This window comes from Hypanus sabinus, chromosome 9 (assembly GCF_030144855.1).
Source record: "Hypanus sabinus isolate sHypSab1 chromosome 9, sHypSab1.hap1, whole genome shotgun sequence".
Classification (NCBI taxonomy): Eukaryota; Metazoa; Chordata; class Chondrichthyes; order Myliobatiformes; family Dasyatidae; genus Hypanus; species Hypanus sabinus.
The window spans coordinates 137,425,476-137,445,440 of NC_082714.1; the positions used below are offsets into that span (position 1 = coordinate 137,425,476).

Genomic DNA, 19,965 nt, shown 5'->3' on the forward strand with positions numbered 1-19,965 from the left:
AAGGTAGTTAGATCCTTTCTCTAGAATGGATATGATTATAGGCAGCTCTTCTATGTTGCTCATGTTATTTACATCTTATCGTCCCACACTGGAATATTGTCGAGGTTTACTCCATGTTGGCATGAACGGCTTCATTTATTGAGAAGGTCTAAATTGCATGTTGTGTAATCATCTTTAACTTATAGCTTACAGACAAACCTGCCGGCCATTGAAAATCCCTTAAATTAATATGGATTGGGAATGGGATAAGTAGTGATAGGAATTCATTCTGCTACTGAACTCTGAGCAATCTTTAAATGCTTAACATGGTGTAAACTTGATCATTATGATTCAGTTTGGTGGCAGATGCATCATGAATCACCCACAAACAAGTGATGTGCACTTGTGCTATAGGTGGGAACTGTTTGGGTTTCACTTAATCTCTTATGGTTTGCAAAAATATTACCAAGTTTAGAGAACATCCTGATTCATTTGGACTCACGCCTACGTGCACACGTTAATTGGATCCATTCTTTGGATCCTGTAGCCTGCAACTGAAAAGACTTTGCACTTGGTCAAAACAAAACACAGGATTGGCACTGATGTAATAATCAATGAAATAGTCTCAATCGGGGTAAAAATGATAGCAAATTTACACCAATGTCTCATTTAGTGGCCTGACTTATACCACTTAAACCATCGGCTTAACATAAAAGCTGTTTCAATAACTACCTGGAAGCAACCAGAGTGTGATGTTAGGCCCCTAATCTCACACAAGTGCAACAAACTGTCTCCATTTGGGACTTGAGGTCTGATATCTGGTTTACATCGTCCAATGCAGTATATCCATTAAGGAAATCACCTCTGATTGCTGACGAAAATTTAATTTGTTGAATAAGCTTCTTGACCAGTGAAGTTCTAAAGTCGATCCTTTAAATGCATTTCACCATATTTGAATTCGAGGACCTGGAAGGGAAAAATAAATCTAACCCATTTTAATGCACTTTCGAATTCTAAACATGACCCAAACAGGTTTTAAAAAGTCCATTTTCCATTGGAAATGTGCCAGAAGAGAGTACGAAGTAATTTCACAGATCACTGGTGGCGGACTGATTTCATTGTACTTTATTACCCAGGACCACAGGCAGGTGCCCTTCCGTGCTCAACAGGTACCCAGCCAAGCTAACCCGGAAAGCAGCTGCCAAAGTTACCATAGTAACTGCTGTTTGGTTTCCGGTTTTGCTTTTCGCTGAGAACGCTGCGTGTAGCTGGGTGGGTTTATTTCTACTGCTATTTTTCGTATATTTTGGCGAGTAATATGTTGCTACAGGGAGAGTCACATCGGTTTTTATATGTGGCGCCGTTAGTTGTGAGCTCCGTATGTCAGGCGGGCGTTATGCATCTTTCAGCCCTCTCACTGCAGATTGTTCTTGCCTTCAGGAGAGAACTCCTATCATGTTTATCGAGTCCAACCCCCGGCATTTTGTGCAGTGAGTATATATTTTACGCGTTTGACACATCACGTACAGTAACACGATGTCATGTGTTGAGCATTTCTTCATATCCAGCAAGGAATTCACGGGAAAATGAGAGATCTGCGGAAACTTTCCTACGTTGTTTATTTGTGGGAGGATGATGTCATAATTTTGCTACCTTCAGTACAGTTCCCCCAGTAATATTTATTCTTCTTATGGCATTGTACAACATTAAGATGAATAATATTCCTCTAGTTGCCTCTGCCAAATCTTTTGTGCTTGTGTCTATGTGTTTGGAGTGCTACAGGCTGTTTTTGAGCTTTTACTCTGCCTGCATGCCACCCACTTTCTGTATAACCCTAACAATCAGTTTGTCATTTTTCCACTTATTTGTAAGTTTTAACTTTGTCACCAACCCCTCCCCTCCTCTATTGATCTCTTCCACAGAAGTTCACTCTAAGTATTTTTGCTGGTGCATAGTGTATGATCTATTAAATTAGATTCTCACCTGATACCAACCAATCCTGCACTTTTGAACCTTCCAAAAGCTGAGCCCTCCCACCCCAAAAATATTTTTATATTCTCTATGTAAAACTATCAATAAGTTCTGTTGTGCCTCTCCCTCTTCCTCGTCCTTCCCCATCTCTCACTTATATGAACCCTAAGTGGCCTCTTCTGTCTCACCTAAACTATTACTGATTTTGGCCATCATCCACTTCTTGTTTCTTCACTTTGTGTGTGTTCTGTTTAATCATGGTTCTGAAAAAGAAGCCACAGGTTATCTTTGCTCTCCAACATTAGCCGGGAGAAGCACATCCAAATGGTGGTGGCCTGAAGTCAATAATCAGCTCCTTAATCTTGCTGACATTGAGTGAAATATTGTTGTTGTGGCACTACTCTGCCAGATTTTCAGTCTCTCTCCTATATGCTGATACATCACCACCTTGAGTTGGCCTATGACAATGGAGTCAGCAGCAAACTTAAATGTGGTATTGGAGCTGTGCTTAGCCACATAGTCACAATCGTAAAGCAAATACAGCAAGAGCTAAGCACACAGCCTTGTGGTGCACTTATGATTATGGTGATTGTAGAGGAGAATTTGTTGCCAATCTGAACCGACTGGGGTCAGAAAGTGAGGAAATCAAGGATCCAATTGTACAATGATGTACTGAGGCTAAGGACTTGAAGCTAATTGATTAGTCTTGAGGGAATGATAGTACTGAATAATGATGCTCGATAAAGCGATAAAGAGCATCCTGATTATGCATCTTTGATGTCCAGATGGTCTAGTGAGTGAACAGCCAATGAAATTGCATCTGCTGTGGACCTGTAGAGTTGGTGGGTAAATTGAAGCAGATCCAAGTTGCTTCTCAGACAGGAGTATATGTGTTTTATCACCAACCTCTTGTGGTGAACTATGTGCCTGTCGGGACACGCCCCCTGCTGACTGCTCCTGTGGCTCCTCCCACAGGCCCCTGTATAAAGGAGATCTGAGGCCTGACGCTCGGCCTCAGTCTCCAGGACATTGTATGATAGACACTCACTCCTGGTTCCTTCTTCCAGTCAATAAAAGCCGGTATCTCGCCTTACGTCTCAGTGTGAGTTATTGATGGTGCATCACCTCTCAAAATACTTAATCGCTGTGGATATAAGTGCTACTGGATTACAATCACTGAAGTAGGTTAGCATATTCTTCTTAGGCACCGGTATAACTGAAGCCTGCTAGAAGCAGGTGGATACCTCAGACTGCCAAAGTGAGAGGTTAAAGGTCTCAGTGAACCCTCCAACCACAGGAAACACAAGTAAATTTGCAGATGCTGGAAATCAATGCAACATACAAAAAACACCGGAGGAACTCACCAGGCCAAGCAGCATCTATAGAAAAGAGTAAACATTGACGTTTTGGGCCGAAACCCTTTGTCAGGACTAGAAAAAAAGATAAGATGTTAAACTAAGAAGGTGGGGATACGAGGGGTGTCTTTAGAACTTGGCCAGGTAACCCATCTGAGTTGGATGTTTTCCATGGGTTGGATATTTTCCATGGGTTCACCCTCCTGAAGGATGCTCACACATCAGCTTCAGTGACTGAGATCACAGGATCATCAGAGGCTGTGGGAGTTCATGATGGTCCTTGCATGTTTTGATGGTCAAAGCAAGCACAGAGGGCATTGAGCTTATATGGAACTGAAGCCCCTTTGTCGTCCATGTTGCTTGATTTCACTTTGTAGGAGGTGATAGCATTCAAGCCCTGCCACAGTTGTCGAGCATCTTTCATAGATTCAAATTTAGTCTGGAGTTGCCACTTTGCCCATGAAAAAGTTTACTGGAGATTGTATCTGGACCGCTTGTAACTCTCTTGCTTGCCAGTCTTGAATGCCTTTGATCTAGCACTCAGCAAATTGTGGATCTCATCATTTACCCAGGGCTTCTGGTTGTGTAAGACTCTGAATGATTTTGTGGGGACACATTCATCTAAGACTATTATTATAATAGTCCCTGATAACCATGGTATGTTCATTGAGATCCATAGATGAGTCCATGAACACAGCCCAGTACACTGAATGAAAGCAATCCCGAAGCTACTTCTCTACCTCCTCTTGTCTTAATCTCTGGAGCCTTGCTCTTTAGCATATGCAGGTAGGAGAGGCACGGCATTTGGATTTTTTAAAATACCTGTTCTTTATATTAACATATGTCAACAATGTATTTTGTCGTCAAATAAAGCCTATGTAATAGGCTATGTTTTGTGTATGTTATAACCTTCATCTTAACTTCATGGAGAACTATGATGATGTGAATTTTTATATAATTTTCATCACTGCCTCCCTTACTTTGTTAATTCTTCTAAGGAAGTTTTCTGTTGGAGCAGGACATTATATATGGGATCTAGGTGAAAATTATCACTCAAGCACTAATCAATACTAAGATTCAAATCTTGATTACCTCAACTAGTACTTGATGCCTTGTTAGAATCAGAATCTGAATCAAGCTTGGTATCATTGGCATACACAGTATGTTGTGAAATTTGTTGTTTTGTGGCAGCAGTACATTGCAATACATAATAATAAACTAAATTAAATAAGCAGTGGAAAAAGAGAGGAAAAAAATACTGAGGTAGTGTTAATGGATTCATTGTCCATTCAAAAGGCTGATGGCCAAGAGAAAGAAGCTGTTCCTGAAATGCTGAGTTTGTTTCTTCAGGCTCCTGTACATCCTTCTTGATAGTAGCAATGAGAAAAGTGCTTGTACTGGGCAATGGGGGTCCTTACTAATGAATGCCACCTTTTTGAGGTATCGCCTTTGGAAGGTATGCTTGATGCCTGGGAGGCTAGTGCCCATGATGGAGCTGGCTGAGTTTACAATGTTCTGCAGCTTTTTTTGATACTGTGCAGTGGGCCCTCCATATTGGATGATGAGGCAACCAGTTAGAATACTCTCCATGCTACATCTGTAGAAATTTGCAAGAGCCTTTGATGACATGCCAACTGTCCTCAAACTCCTAATGAAATATAGCATTGGTGTGCCTTCTTTGTAATTCCATTGACATGTCAGGCTCAGGATAGATCTACAGACCTGTTGACAAACAGGAACTTGAAAGTTTACATTTTGTTTATCACCGGCCCCTCAATAAGGAGTATAGTGTGTTCCCTCAATTTCCCCTTCCTGAAGTCCACAATCAATTCTTTGGTCTCACTGATTTCTTATGGTGTACCAAATACACAATTGTCACATTGCCTTTCAAGAACTAAAGCACACTCCAAGCAAAGTCCAAGAAAACAGTAGGTCAGTACAATTATGTAACATTAAGGATCAAATGCCAATAACAAGTAATTCATTTATTAAAATAAGCTTGTAATCATTCAACTGACCCCTTTCTTTCAAGTGCTCCCTCCACTGCCCCCATTATCTTTATTACCTCCTTAGAAACTCCCAAACAACGGGGTGATATCACCCATTGGAACCATGGATTAGACAATGGCTGCCTGCACTTATGGAAGGTTGGTATTGCCAGCATATCCCAGTGCTTAAGTAGTCGCCAGCTGCTAATTCAATTCAAAACAGATGAGTTAATTGATTTTCTTGTATGTGACCCCTCTGATGCAGCTGTGAGCAGAAACTTATGAGAAACAATCAATTTTATTTGCAGCTTTTGAAAAGGTCACGAGGCAGGAAAGATGAGAGTCAATGTGACCTTAACCTCCATAGAGAGAATACTCTGTGTACATGAGTGTTTCTGTAAGTCATCTGCTTGATGTCACCCAACTTGGTGATGAACTGGAAAACCTACGCCTGGGAAAGCTTTGTTCATCAGAAAGATCAAGCAGTTTCTGGTTCTTCCGATGACTGAAAGAAGGCATGTCTTTTCTTCCTGTCCAATGTCCTTGAATGGCCACACATGGCTTAACAGTGCTTCCAGTAATAGTGTCATTATAGAATCCATGATTGAGTATCAACTATATGTGGGAAAAATCCTGTAAACTCTTAGTAGTTATCCATTTTTGATAACAGCAGAATGTTCCTTAAAATAATGTGAAAAGCAACAAGTGGACAATATGCTCTTAACTATGCTGATACTGTACCACATTTGTCATGGATTGGAACGTTAAGCTCCAAATTATGCAATCAGTTGGTGCTTTCCAATTTTTGAGATGGATTACTAGTTTTGAAAGAATTTTATACAGGCTAGATATTTCCTACAGGGATGCTAGAACCAGGCAGTACAGTATCAATAAAAATGGTAGGCCATTTAGGACAGAGATGAGAAGAAATTGGTTCTTAGGGTGTAGAAAATCTTTGGAATTTGCTACCCAAAGCTGCTGTGGAGGTTCATTCTCTGAGTACATTCGTGACAGAGAGCTATACTTTTTAGATATTAAGGAAATCAAGGGATGTGGAATCAGTGCAGGAAATTGACTGTGAGATAACAAATCTGCTGTGATCTGTTCAAATGGCATAACAGGCACAGAGAAATGAATGGTGCATTCCTATTACCATATTACAAATTTCTAAGTTGTCTGGTCACATTCAGTCCATATTAATACATAAGTATTTATGATTATGAATAACATATTATCAGATCTTTTGAATTTATTCTACATTAAAAATCAATACCCCAATCCTGACACCAAACAAATGAAGCCATGATGTACTAAATGAATGTTAAAAACAGCAAGTACTTATAGTCACAAGGCCTCTAATGTTTTAAAATATATCTGATGTGGCTTTATTCACAAACCTGGATTTTGCGGTTGGTGGAAAACAAAAGCACCAACTTTTCATAGGACTTAATTTACAGTATTATGGATTTTTAAAGATTAGGAGGTAATTTCAGCACATCTCCTATAGGGGATCTGCAAATTGAATAAACAACAGAAATAATTTTGAAAATTGTTAGTCAAGCAAGCTGACAAATCCCTGCTGAGGCATGCAGAATTTGAGATGTTAGTCTTTACTCCACACAATTTATTGGAAAATGATAAAAATACTAATAAAAAGAGGCAAAATAAAATGGATTTTAGAATAAAAGAGAAAAAGGACAAAAAAAATGTTTCAACACAGATGGAAAGCAGAGGCAAAGCCTTCCCCACCATTAAGTACATTTGTATGGGGTGCTGCCACAAGAAAACAGCAGCCATCATTAAATATTTCCGCTATCAAGACAATGTCCTCTTCTTGCTACTATCATCAAGCAGGAGGTACAGAAACCTTAGGTCCCACATCAGCAGGGTCAGGAACAATTATTACCCTAAAACCATCTGGCTCCTGAACCAGAGTGGATTACATCAATCACTACTATTCTGAACTGATTATGTGATCTCTAGAGCAAACTCGAGAAAATCTGCAGATGCTGGAAATTCAAACAACACACACAAAATGCTGGTGGAACACAACAGGCCAGGCAGCATCAATAAGGAGAAGCACTGTCGCCGTTTCAGGCCGAGACATCGACAGTGCTTCTCCTTATAGATGCTACCTGGCCTGATGTGATCTCTAGAGTCACTTTCAAGGACTCTTTACAACTTCTGATCAAATTCAAGTTCAAGTTTAATTGTCATTCAACCATACACATGAATACAGCCGAAAGAAACAGTGTTCCTCTGGGGCCAACTTCCAAATCACAGTACCAACAGTCACACAAAGCACACAGCACATATAGTTATAATAGCAAAAAAATGTAACGAGAGAGAGGGAGAGGGAGAAAAAAAAGAGCCCAAGGGTCCCTGACTGTCATGGCCTGTATGTTGATGGTGCAGCCATAGATGAATGCAATCCAACTCATCCTCCGCTGAGCAAATACTTGAGTGAAGTACTTATGGGAGGGATTAGCCCCTAAGCCAGCACAGACTTTTCAGCTCTTTCCCAGAGGACTCCAGCGTCTCCTTCCCTGGGCAGCTCCAGTAGGCAACCCTACAGCATGGGAGCCTACTCCATGCAACAGCCGAGGCCATGCAACCCGCCCCCCCCCCCCCCCCACCATTGTCAGTGTCACCAATGAACCAGTGAACCAGACTTGCAACTTTCTACAGTACCAACGTCCAACAGGGTCTTGTGGTCACAATTAAGAATGTAGAGGACAGTTGTTTGTACTATTTTTTTGATCGCCCGTGCCTCTGTAAACGGCCTCCGATGCCTTCCTCCTTCTGTTGGCAACATTGTGCGCAACAGGTCCAGCTCCACTGCCATCGAGCAATTCACCAGGCAACAGACCTGCAGTACTTGACGTTTTCGATATCCAATATCTGGCGATCACACAACAGACACAAATGATGAACAATTACGCCTTTGTTTGGATCCGCAGTGGTCACTGCAACCAAGCATAGTGGTTCTCAGTATTATTAAAACCAGAAGGTTGCTCTCAGTACTATTTTTTTATTTGCAGTTCTTCTTTTGCAGATTGGTTGTTTGTTCGTCTTTTTTTAAGTTTTTCATGAAATTTTATTATTTTTTCCTGTAAGTGCCTGCAAGAAAATTAATCTCAAGGTAGTATATGGTGATACTTTGATATTTACTTCAAGCTTTCAACTTTAACAAGAGACTGCAGATGCTTGAATCTTGGAGCAAAAATGAGCTGCTGGAAAAACTCAAGACAGTCAGGTAGCATTTGAGAAAGAAAATGAACAGTCGACATTTCAGGTCTTGACCCTGCATCTGGAATAGATGGAGGTGTGATATGGGTAAGAGCTGGCAAGAAGGGTTGATTGGCAGATGAGCTAGAATGTAGAGGGGGAGTGTAGTAATAGCAACAGAGGCTGGAAGGTGATATAGATTATGGAATCTAGTGTCAAATAAGAGACGATTGGGAGCAGATGGAAGCAATTGGGACTGTATTATCTACACTTACTGGCTCTAAAAACTTTTAGAACTCAGCATTTTCAACAGATTTAGATAATCATTTATTCCAGTCTTGCATCTTGTATTTTAAATCTTTTTCTTTTTTGTGGTTTGCCTTTGCCTTCTTCTGGGGGGTGTCTTTACAAGATGGGTGACACCAGCCATTATCAATACTCTTCAGAGTCTGTCTGCCTGGCATCAGTGGTCACATAACCAGGACTTGAGTTATGTACCAGCTGCTCATGTGATCATCCACAACCTGCTGCTATGGCTTCACATGACCCTGATTGGGGGGCTAAGCAGATGCAACACCTTGCCCAAGGGTGACCTTCAGGCTAATGGAGGGAAGAGGCATAATTCACCTCCTTTGGTAGAGAAGTATCTTCACCCTGCCGTCCACCCAAAGAGGATAATTAGTGCATTCCAAATATATTGGTCTAGTAAGCCTTCTCTGAACTACTTCTAATAAATTAATATCCTTAATTAAAGAGAACAATACTGTACACTGTATTCTAGATGAGATTTCATTATTCCCAATTTTACTGAAGCAAAACTTGCAACTTTTGTACTCTATTCCCATTGGAATAAATTATTAAAATCTGTATGTTTTTCTGTTTACTTGTTTGGCTTGCATATTCTCCTTTTGTGATTTATACTCTAGGATACCCAACATCCTTTTGCATCTCTGTGCTCTGCAATTTCTTACCAAGTAGATAACTTTTTAAAATTTTTTCTTCCCAAAATCACTTCCTGACATTGTATTTCATTTCTATAAATTAGTCAAACGTTATTTTCTTTTCAGAAAACCTTGTTGACTTAGCTTAGTTACACATAATTTTTCAAATACCCTTCTACAGTACATTTAATAATAGCTTTTAAAATTTTACTTATGATAGATTTTAACTTATAGCTGTCATATCCCTCCTTTGCTGAATTTTTGAATTCTTTAAGTTAACTGTGAGGATGGATTGAACATTACCAGTCTGTTCCTTTGATAGAATGCTATTCCTGACCTCTCGTTTTTTTGTGGTTGCCCACAGAAGGATGAATCTCAGTGTTGTACACTGCATACATACTTTGATAAAAATGTACTCTGAACTGTTATTTGCAATAGTTGAACCATTTTCTTTTATGTCTTGCAAGGATGTATGATTGCTATAAACTTTGTATTAATTCTTTAGATGTTTGTCATTCATTTTAATGTATTTTCACAGTCTATCTTAGCCATTTCATACTACATATTTATAGTTTGCTTCATTTAGATTTAAGACTCTGGTTTCAGGTTGAATAAAATCACACCAGAATCAGAATCAGAATCAGACTTTAATTGCCAAGTACCTGTACACATACAAGGAATTTACTTCCGGCAGATGTTGTCTCTCTGCTCATAACAGATGATAAATATAAATGAAAATATAGATTATACATACAAGTAGTGCAATCCAAGTAATAGTTAGCCGACAGTTAACTGGCAGTTAACTGTTCAGCAAAGTGACCGCAGTAGGGAAAAAACTTCTCCAGTGCCTATTAGTCTTAGTCTGGAGGGATCTGAAGCACCTACCAGACGGAAGCAGTTCAAACAGTCCGTGCGCAGGATGGGAGGAGTCCTTTATGATGTTCCCCGCCCTCTTCTTCAACCTAGAAGAGTACAGGTCCACAATAGAGGGCAGGGAGGCTCCAATGATGCGCTCGGCAGTCCTCACTGTGCGCTGTAGTCTGGTTCTATCCTGCTTGGTGGCGGCTCCAAACCACACAGTGATGGAGGTGCACAGGACAGACTCAATGACTGCAGTATAGAACTGCAGCAGCAATTCCTGAGGCAGACCATATTTCCTCAAGAGCCGCAGGAAGTACATCCGCTGCTGGGCCTTCTTCAGGATGGAGCTGATGTTCTGCTCCCACTTCAGATCCTGAGAGATGGTGGTTCCCAAGAACCTGAGGTTCTCTACGGTGGACACAGAGCTGCCGAGGACTGTGAGGGGGGACATAACGGGGGGATGTCTCCTGAAATCCACTATCATCTCCTTTGTCTTGAGCGTGTTCAGCTCCAGATTGCTCCGACTGCACCAGAGCACCAGTTGGTCCACCTGCTGTCGATATGCAGACTCATCACTGTTCTGGATAAGTCCGATGACGGTGGTGTCGTCTGCAAACTTCAAAAGCTTCACATAGGGGTTGGAGGAGGTGCAGTCATTGGTGTAGAGGGAGAACAGCAGTGGAGAGAGGACACACCCCTGAGGGGTGTAAGTTTTGCATAAAATTCTGTCAAATTAGGGTCCTCTTCCCTAAGTAACAGTGACAACCTGATTTTAATTAACATTTACTCATTAAGCAATACCAAAAACAGGCAGTCCCTTCATTAGTTCTCCAAGCATCCAGAGAACCTCTCCAATTTATACATATTTTATGAATGTGGATTGTTACGGATTCAGCAACAATAAATATGAGTGAGGCAGGGGTTTTATAACAAACAAAACATTTATTAAACACTGAAAAACAAACCACTCACGTAACCAGAAATCAGCTGCTGTGCGGCAGCTTAAACAGTTCTTAAAGTGATGTTGCAAAAGTTCAAAATGCTTACAGTCCATTTAAGGGAGAGACTTTTTAAGACAATTTATATTCTCTTTCACATCGTCTTGCTGCGGTTCCCAGTTGAACTATACTTTTTTCACAAAGAATTTACAAAGATGAAATATAACGGCTTAAAGGCACTGACCTTTCCTTTACAAAACTGTACTCAATTCTTTCTGCTATTCACAGGGATTAACACGAGCACAGTCAACAAATTCCTTCCGATTGAGGATCAAACAAGGTCGAACCTGTTTCACCGTCGAAATCAACTTTCCTCGATCTTTTAACTCCCGAACTCCAATATTCACTCTCCACTGATTCTCAACTAGCAGTATTATAAAGAAACTGCTGGCAATGACCTTTTAAACTTTAGGCATTAGATAAAACTCCATCTTTCAACCACACTGCATCATGATATTAAATCACGCAGTGGCATGAAGTCAACATGGCAAATCCAGCCACGAACTGCCCCTCCTCACAGGGAGGGGTCCTCCTTTTATACCCTGTAAAAAAAAAATCTGTCACCTGACCTCTACTGGTGGGAAAATGACATCACTCCAGCATCACAAGACCATTACCTCAAGTCCAGTATAGCTTCAACACCTGTCACGTGACAAGTACACCACTGTCACGTCACGGGTACGTAACACCTCCATCCAAAAAAACAAATTTAGTCTGTCAAAAACAAAAATTTTAACAATTATTTACAAGGAAAACAAATGTATAAATTTTATAACAAACACAATATACAATACAGTATCATCATATAACATCTTACAACTCACAATACAGTAGGAGTGTTACAATTGTAAAAAAAAACCACTCCATAATAAAAAAATTACATTGTACATTCAACATCGAGATAGACAATCAGCAACCACATTATCTTTACCTTTAATATGAGTTATCACAATTTTGTACTCTTGTAACATCAAACTCCAATTTAATAATCTTCTGTTTTTGTTTTTCATCTTACTCAGAAACACTAACAGATTATGATCAGTGTAAACAATGTGGTTTTTGAGTTGTACCACCATATACCTCAAAATATTCTAAAGCTAAAACAAGAGATAACAATTCCTTCTCTATTGTTGAATAGTTTCTTTGATGCTTATTAAATTTCTTAGAAAAGTAAGCTACTGGATGATCAACCTCATCACCCTCATTCCTTTCCATTAATACTGCTCCTGCAGCCTCATCACTAGCGTCTACAGCTAATGAAAAAGGTTTTTCAAAATCAGGTGCCTTGAGCACAGGTTGTTGACATATCATTGTTTTCAATTTTTCAAATGCTTCTTGACAAGGCACTGTCCACACAAACTTCACATTCTTCTGCAAAAGGTTAGTTAATGGAAGGGCAACATTAGAAAAATTCTTACAAAATTTTCGATAATATCCTACCATTCCCAAGAATCTTCTGAGAGTTTTTTTCCCCGTTGGAGTGGGAATCTCTAAAATTGCCAAACTTTGGCCTGAACAGGAGCTACCTTACCTTGACCCACAACATAACCAAGGTAAGTCACAGTGGCATGTTTAAATTCACTCTTAGCTAAATTAATATTTAAGTTAGCTTTTGAAAGCCTTTCAAACAATTTCTCCACCGCAATAATGTGTGCTTCCCAAGTATCATTTCCTGTCACTAAATCATCAATATAAGCATCAGTATCTTTCAATCCCTGGATCACAGAGTTAATCATCCTCTGGAAAGTACCTGGGGCATTCTTCATCCCAAATGGAAGAACATTATATTCATATAGCCCAGATGGAGTTACAAATGCAGAAATCTCTCTACCTCTGTCTGTTAATGGAACACACCAATACCCTTTCAATAAATCAATCTTTGTAAGCAAATTTGCTTTTCCAACTTTATCTACACAATCATCTACTCTAGGAATTGGATACGCATCTGTTTTCGTTACAGCATTCACCTTCCTATAGTCAGTACAAAACCTAATACTACCATCTGGTTTTGGCACCATAACACAGGGTGAACTCCAATTCGAGTTAGAAGATCTAATAATATTATTCTCTAACATATATTTAATTTCTTTCTCAGCAAGTTCACATTTTTCTATGTTCATCCTATATGGATGTTGTTTAATGGGTTTGGCATCTCCAGCATCTACATCATGTGAAGCTATAGTAGTCCTTCTTGGAACATCTGGAAACAAATCCTTATATTTAAAAATTAATTCCTTCATTACTATTACCATTACCATTACCAAGACCATTACCTCATGTCCAGTATAGCTTCAACACATGTCACGTAACAAGTACACCACTGTCACGTGTCACGGGTACGTAACAGTATGCACATATAACATTTATTCCTGGGAATTATCATGTCAGAATAATTGGCGCAATATTTCAATGCAAGTTGCCTAGCTCAGAATAAAAGAACAAATGTTACTTACTTGCAATTCTTCATTTAGAATCTGGGTTTTCAGTTAGTTGCTTCTTGGCACAGAAGGGCAATAAAAGTTAAAGAGAAAAGTAAGATGCTAATTAATATAAACATTTGCTATGCAACAATTTTCTTTCACACTTATTTAAAAATACTGTCTTTAGAGTTTATTCCTTATGAAAACTGCACATAAAACAGAATATTCTGAAAACATCAGGAAAGTCACAAAACAATCTATCTAGCTCATGGGTTCCCAACCTGTAAACCATGCACCCCTCGCTTAATGGTAAGTGCTCATGGCATAAAAAAAAACCTTGGGAACCTCTGATCTAGATGATGTGTGTTAACAATTCTAGTTGATAACTTGTCATCAGAATTTATGATAAAATTAATTGTGAGTTTCCTAAAGGGATTATCATCAATTATCAATAGAAAACCCTGCAGGTACTCAGATTTTGTGGAGAGAAAATACATAGAAGTGTGAAGTGATACACTTTGGAAGGTCAAACCTAAAGGCAGGATACAGGTTTAATGGCAGGATTCTTAGATGTCTGGAGGAATACAGGGTTCTTGGCGTCCACATCCATAGATCCCTTAAAGTGTGACACAAGTGGATAGAGTCACAGATTCATAGAAAAGTACAACACCGAAACAGGTCTTTCAGCCCATCTAGTTCATGCTGAACCATTTAAACTGCCTACTGCCATTGGCCTGCACTGGGACCATAGCCCTCCATTTCCCTGACCAAACACATTTAAATCAAACTTGCGCTGGCAACTCATTCAACATTCTCATGACCCTCTGAGGGAAGGAATTTTCCCTCATATTACCCAGCAACATTTCACCTTTCACCCTTAACCCATGACCTCTAGGTGTATTCACACCCATCCACAGTAGAAAAAGCCTGAATTTACCATGTCTATACCACTCATAACTTTGTATACCTCTATCAATCTCCTACATTCTAGGGAGTAGAGACCTAATGCATTTAATTTTTCCCTATAACTCAGATCCTCCAGTCCCGTCAACATACTTGTAAATTTTCTCTGTACCCTTCCAAATTTACTTACATCTTTCCTGTAGATAAGTGACCCAAATTTCATGCTATACTCCAAGGTAAGCCTCACCAACATAAACTACAAAATAACATCCCATCTCCTGTACTCAATACTTTGATTTATGAAGGCCAATGTGCCAAAAGCTTTCTTTACAAGCTTAACCACCTGTGATGCCATTTTCACTGAATTACAGATCTGTATTCCTATATCACTTTGTTCTACAGCACTCCACAGTGCCCTGCAGTTCACTGTGTAAGACCTACCCTGTTTGGTCCTACCACAATGCAACACCTCGCCATTGTCTGCATTAAATTCCATTTGCCATTTTTCAGCCTATTTTGCCTGCTGGTCCAGATTCTGCTGCAAGCCATGATAGTCTTACTCGCTGTCCACTACATCCCCAATCTTACTGTCATTTGCGAATTTCCTGATCCACTTAACAAATATATCATGCAGCTTGTTGATGTAGATGACAACAACGGACCCAGCATGGATCTCTGTAGAAGTCCACTAGTCATAGGCCTCCAGTCAGAGAGGTAACCATTGACTACTACTCTCTGGCTTCTCCCACAAAGCCATTGTCTAAGAGGGGACACCTCTTTTTCCTCTTATTAGGAAGAGAGAACGCCTGTGGCATGTTGAATTGTCAGCTGATAGTTTTTTTTTGTTGTAAGCAGGTCATGGTCTTTATTGGGGATTGCTATTGCATGCTTGGTGGGTGAAGGGTGCTGATGCATTTTTGCAGAAGTGGGTGGGGGTGGGAATGGTTGTTACTTTGCTGTTGCTTGTGCATTGGAAGGGGAGTTCTAATGTTTCAATTGGCATTCATTCTTCGGGGCACTCTTCTGTTTTTGTAGGTATTTGTGAGGATAGGTGTATAAGATGATGAGAGGCATTGATCATGTGGATAGTCAGAGGCTTTTTCCCGGGGCTGAAATGGTTACCACAAGAGGACACAATTTTAAGGTGCTGGGGAGGAGATGCCAGGGTAAGTTTTTTACCCAGAGTGTGGTGAGTGCGTGGAATGGGCTGCCGGCAAAGGTGGTGGAGGTGGATACCATAGGGTCTTTAAGAGACTTTCGGATAGGTACATGGAGCTTAGAAAAATAGAGGGCTACAGGTAAGCCTAGTAATTTCTAAGGTAGGGACATGTTCAGCACAACTTTGTGGGCCAAAGGGCCTGTATTGTGCTGTAGGTTTCTATGTTTCTAAAAAGAATTTCAGGATGTATATTTCATGCATTTCTCTGATATGAAATGTAACTATTGAACTACTGAACGATTGCTACCTTATCTTGAATGCTGAGGATAGGGTGGGTAAGAAGCAGTATAATGTGTTGATGTTTGTTAGTCGGGGTATTGAGTCCAAAAGCTGTGAGGTAATGCTGCATATAAGGCTCTGGTTAGATCCCAGTCAGAATATTGTGTTCAGCTGTGATTGCCTCATCATAGGAAAGATGTTGAAATTTTGGAGAGGGTGCAGAGGAGATTTGCCAGGATACTGCCTAGATTGAAAAGCATGTCTTCTGAGAATAGGTTGAGCAAGCTCGGGCTTTTCCATTGGAAGCAAAGGAGGATGCTAGGTGACTTGATAGAGGTGTACAAGATGATAAGAGGCATACATTGAGTGAACATCCAGATATGTTTTTCAGGGGCAGGAGTGGCCAATATGAAGGGGTATAATTTAAGGTGATTGGAGAAAGTATAGGGGGTTGGCAGAAGTAAGTTTTTTACATAGAGAGTGGTAGGTGTGTGGAATATGCTACCAGAGATGGTGGTAGATACATTAGAGATATTTAAGAAACTTAGATAGGCATAGTGACAAAAGAAAAATAGAGGGCTATGTGGGAGTGTTAGATTGATCTTTGAGTATGGTCGGCACAACATCATGCGCCAAAGGGCCTGTCTGTGTTGTACTTTTCTATGTTTTATTAGATGGCAATTTTAAGTAGAACTCATGGTAATCTTATGAGAAACAGATTATGTTTCAGTTGAGTGATCTTCAATCAACATTGCGAATAGTTAAGAGGCAAATGAAAAATGTACATAATAAAATAGGCTAAAGTCAGCATTGTTAAGGAAATAACAGGCAGGATAGATAAAGAAGAGTCAGTGGATGTTGCTTATTTAGATTTTCAGAAAGCCTTTGACAAGGCGCCACACATGAGGCTGCTAAATAAGATAGGAGATTGGCTAACTGATAGAAGGGAAAATGTGGAAATAAAGGGAGCCATTTCTGGTTGGCGTTCTGGTGATTAGTGGTGTTGTTATAGCCCTATAAATAGGTTTCAATGAGATCTTAATCATTCTTCTAATCTCCAGTAATGTATGTGAGTGATGATAAACCTTCCTTTATTTATTGAAGTATCATGAAATTTGATTTTTTTTGTGACAATACATCAATGCAGTACATAAAATTACTACACTCCTGTGCAAAAGTCTTAGGCACTCTAGCTATATATACAGTATGTGCACAAGACTTTTACACAATACTGTAGATACAAAAGGTCTGTTTGGAAGAAATTTTAGTAATTTCTAAAAGGTTAACAATTTCTTTTCCCCCGCAGCTGCTGTTCAACCTGCTGAGTTCCGCCAGCAGTTTGCTTTAGGCTGTAAATTGATGAAGCTTATATGAAATTATTATTGGAAAGTATTGTGCATGTTGGAAATTTTAAATGCTAGTTACCGTCAAGGTATGTTATGCTTTTTCTTAAATTCATGAATAGTTAACATTTCAATTTTCATTGCATTACAGAATATAGGCAAAAACAGATCAAATAAAATGTCTCAGGAAACCAAAGATTCCAGTGATTCTAATATTGAAAAGAAATCCACTGCAAGGAAAGAGAAAACAACTCGGAAGCATCCCAGTACCAAAGAGACATCAAAATCACAAAAACACCCAACGATTGCAAATCCTGTTTTACTGAGATCAGATGTACCTCTTGATTGCCATCAAGAATTGGAAAAGAAAAAGCAGCAAATTCTTATTGGACAGCTAAAAGCTGCTGAATCACATAAAAAGATACAAGACATGAGATTCCGTTACCAAACAATGAGAGTAAGTTTTTCATCATAAAAAAAAAACAATTGAAAGCCATGTAATTGAATCATTTTGTGATCTTGTAATTCTATTACAAGGATTGTCTTTTGATTTTATGAAAATTTTTAAGTGTTGAATGCCAGTAGTGTTCAACCAATTGTAGAGGTGTCAAGGGTATCATAATTTAACTGATGAAGGGTTACATTTGATGTTAAAATCTCCAACCGAAAAATAGGCTCTAAATTATGAGTGCCTTTTGCACAGAAAATGGCCCAGATTATTTATCCTGTGGCGACCCACTTTCTGCGCAGGTGAACCTGCTCACAAATAGCCAGTGCGCGGGGGGAGACTTTGGTAATGCACTTATAACGTCATTTCTGCCTGGAGAGGGTGGGCGCTAGGGATTTAAATGCCAGCACCACGAAGTTTGAATAAACTAGTTTCGAAGTGACTTACCGACTGCGTGTTGTTATTTCAGCGCTGTGTGTAGCACATCGCTACATTGGTGACCCCGACGGTCCAAATAGGATTTGGACCAAAGATGACCAACTCTTCATCTGTTCACGCAGTTTTGCTAAAACTGCCGACTTTCTGGATGCTGCGACCATGCGTGTGGTTTAGCCAAGCAGAAGCCCAGTTCCAGATTCGGCAGATATCCTCTGATTCCACGCGTTACTACCACGTGGTGAGCGCCTTTTACCAGGAGACAGCCGCCCAGGTTGTGGATTTCAAACAGTCGCTGCTTATTGGGACCTTTGGCCTCTCATGGCGTGAGCGAGGTGCCTGCCTGTTTCACCTGGACAGGTTGGGAGACAGACTGCCATCAGCATTGATGAACGAGATGCTGGCCCTGGCTGATGGACACAAGCCCTACCTCATGTTCGAGCAAGTGTTCCTGGAGCAATTGCACGAGGACATACATCTGCTGCTGGCCGACGCAGATTTCAACAAACCCCGGAAGGTGGCGGCCCGGGCAGACGTGCTGTAGAAAGCCAAGAGGGAGAGCATGGCATCCGTTGGTCAGATTACCAGGCCACACGCCCAACAGCAGACCAGACCAGTCCTGGCAGGGGGGCGCACACAACACAAAGGCAGGAGTGAGGAGGCCAGTGAACAGTGGTGTTTCTACCACCAGCGGTGGGGCAGAAAAGCCCGCCATTGTCGCCCGCCCTGCAAGGGCCAGGGCCAGCTGCTGCTAATGACTATGGCGGCTGGCCACCAGGACAGCTTCTTGTACGTCAGGGACAAACAGTCGGGACTCCGCTTCTTGGTCGACACCGGAGCGGAGATCAGCGTCTTGCCCCCGACGGGGTACGACACCCGCAACAGGAAGCTAGGACCCACCCTGCTGGCCGCAAATGGCAGCACAATATGGACCTACGGCACCTGCACAGTGCAGCTGCAGTTCGGTGCCAGCTGGTTCACGTGGGACTTCACACTGGCCGCGGTGGCCCAACCACTCCTGGGGGTGGACTTCTTGCGAGCTCACAGCCTGCTGATTGACTTGCAAGGGAAAAGACTGGTACATGCCGAGACTTTCCAGATGTTCTCCCTGGGAGAAGCCAAGTTGCCGGCCCCACACCTGGACTCCATCACGCTGTCGGACAACGAATTCACCAGAATCCTGGTGGACTTTCCATCGATTCTGGCACCGCAGTTCACAGCAGCCATGCCCAGACATGGGGTACAGCACCACATTCCGACCAAGGGACCACCCCTCCACTCCCGTGCACGAAGGCTCCCCCTGATAAAGCTCTGCCTGGCGAAGGAGGAGTTCAAGAGGATGGAGGAATTGGGGATCATACGGAGGTCTGACAGCCCATGGGCCTCCCCCCTGCACATGGTGCCCAAAGCACCTAGGGGTTGGAGACCATGCAGCGACTACCGCAAACTGAACGAGGCTACCACTCCAGACCGCTACCCCGTGGAACACATACAGGACTTTGCAGCAAACCTGCATGGACCAAGAATCTTTTCCAAAGTAGACCTTGTCATGGGCTATCATCAAATCCTGGTGCACCCTGAAGACATCCCCAAAACAGCACTCATCACCCCGTTTGGCCTGTTCGAGTTCCTCCGAATGCCGTTCGGCCTGAAGAAT

The 19,965-nt window shown here is 41.1% G+C and overlaps 1 protein-coding gene across 2 annotated transcripts in view; it reads left to right on the forward strand.

The window, feature by feature from the left end:
- The first annotated feature begins 1,185 nt into the window (after nucleotides 1–1,185).
- LOC132399842 (protein LKAAEAR1-like) overlaps nucleotides 1,186–19,965 on the forward strand; it is a 36,631-nt gene continuing 17,851 nt past the window's right edge. The window contains exons 1-3 of one of the 2 annotated variants that reach the window (XM_059980665.1): nucleotides 1,186–1,251; nucleotides 1,420–1,469; nucleotides 17,577–17,882. In XM_059980665.1, the coding sequence (XP_059836648.1) occupies nucleotides 17,604–17,882 (279 nt within the window). In that variant the 5' untranslated portion in view covers nucleotides 1,186–1,251; nucleotides 1,420–1,469; nucleotides 17,577–17,603. Of the gene's footprint in view, nucleotides 1,252–1,419; nucleotides 1,470–14,943; nucleotides 15,811–17,576; nucleotides 17,883–19,965 lie in introns of those variants that run through there. The other variant, XM_059980664.1, reaches the window with a different exon arrangement.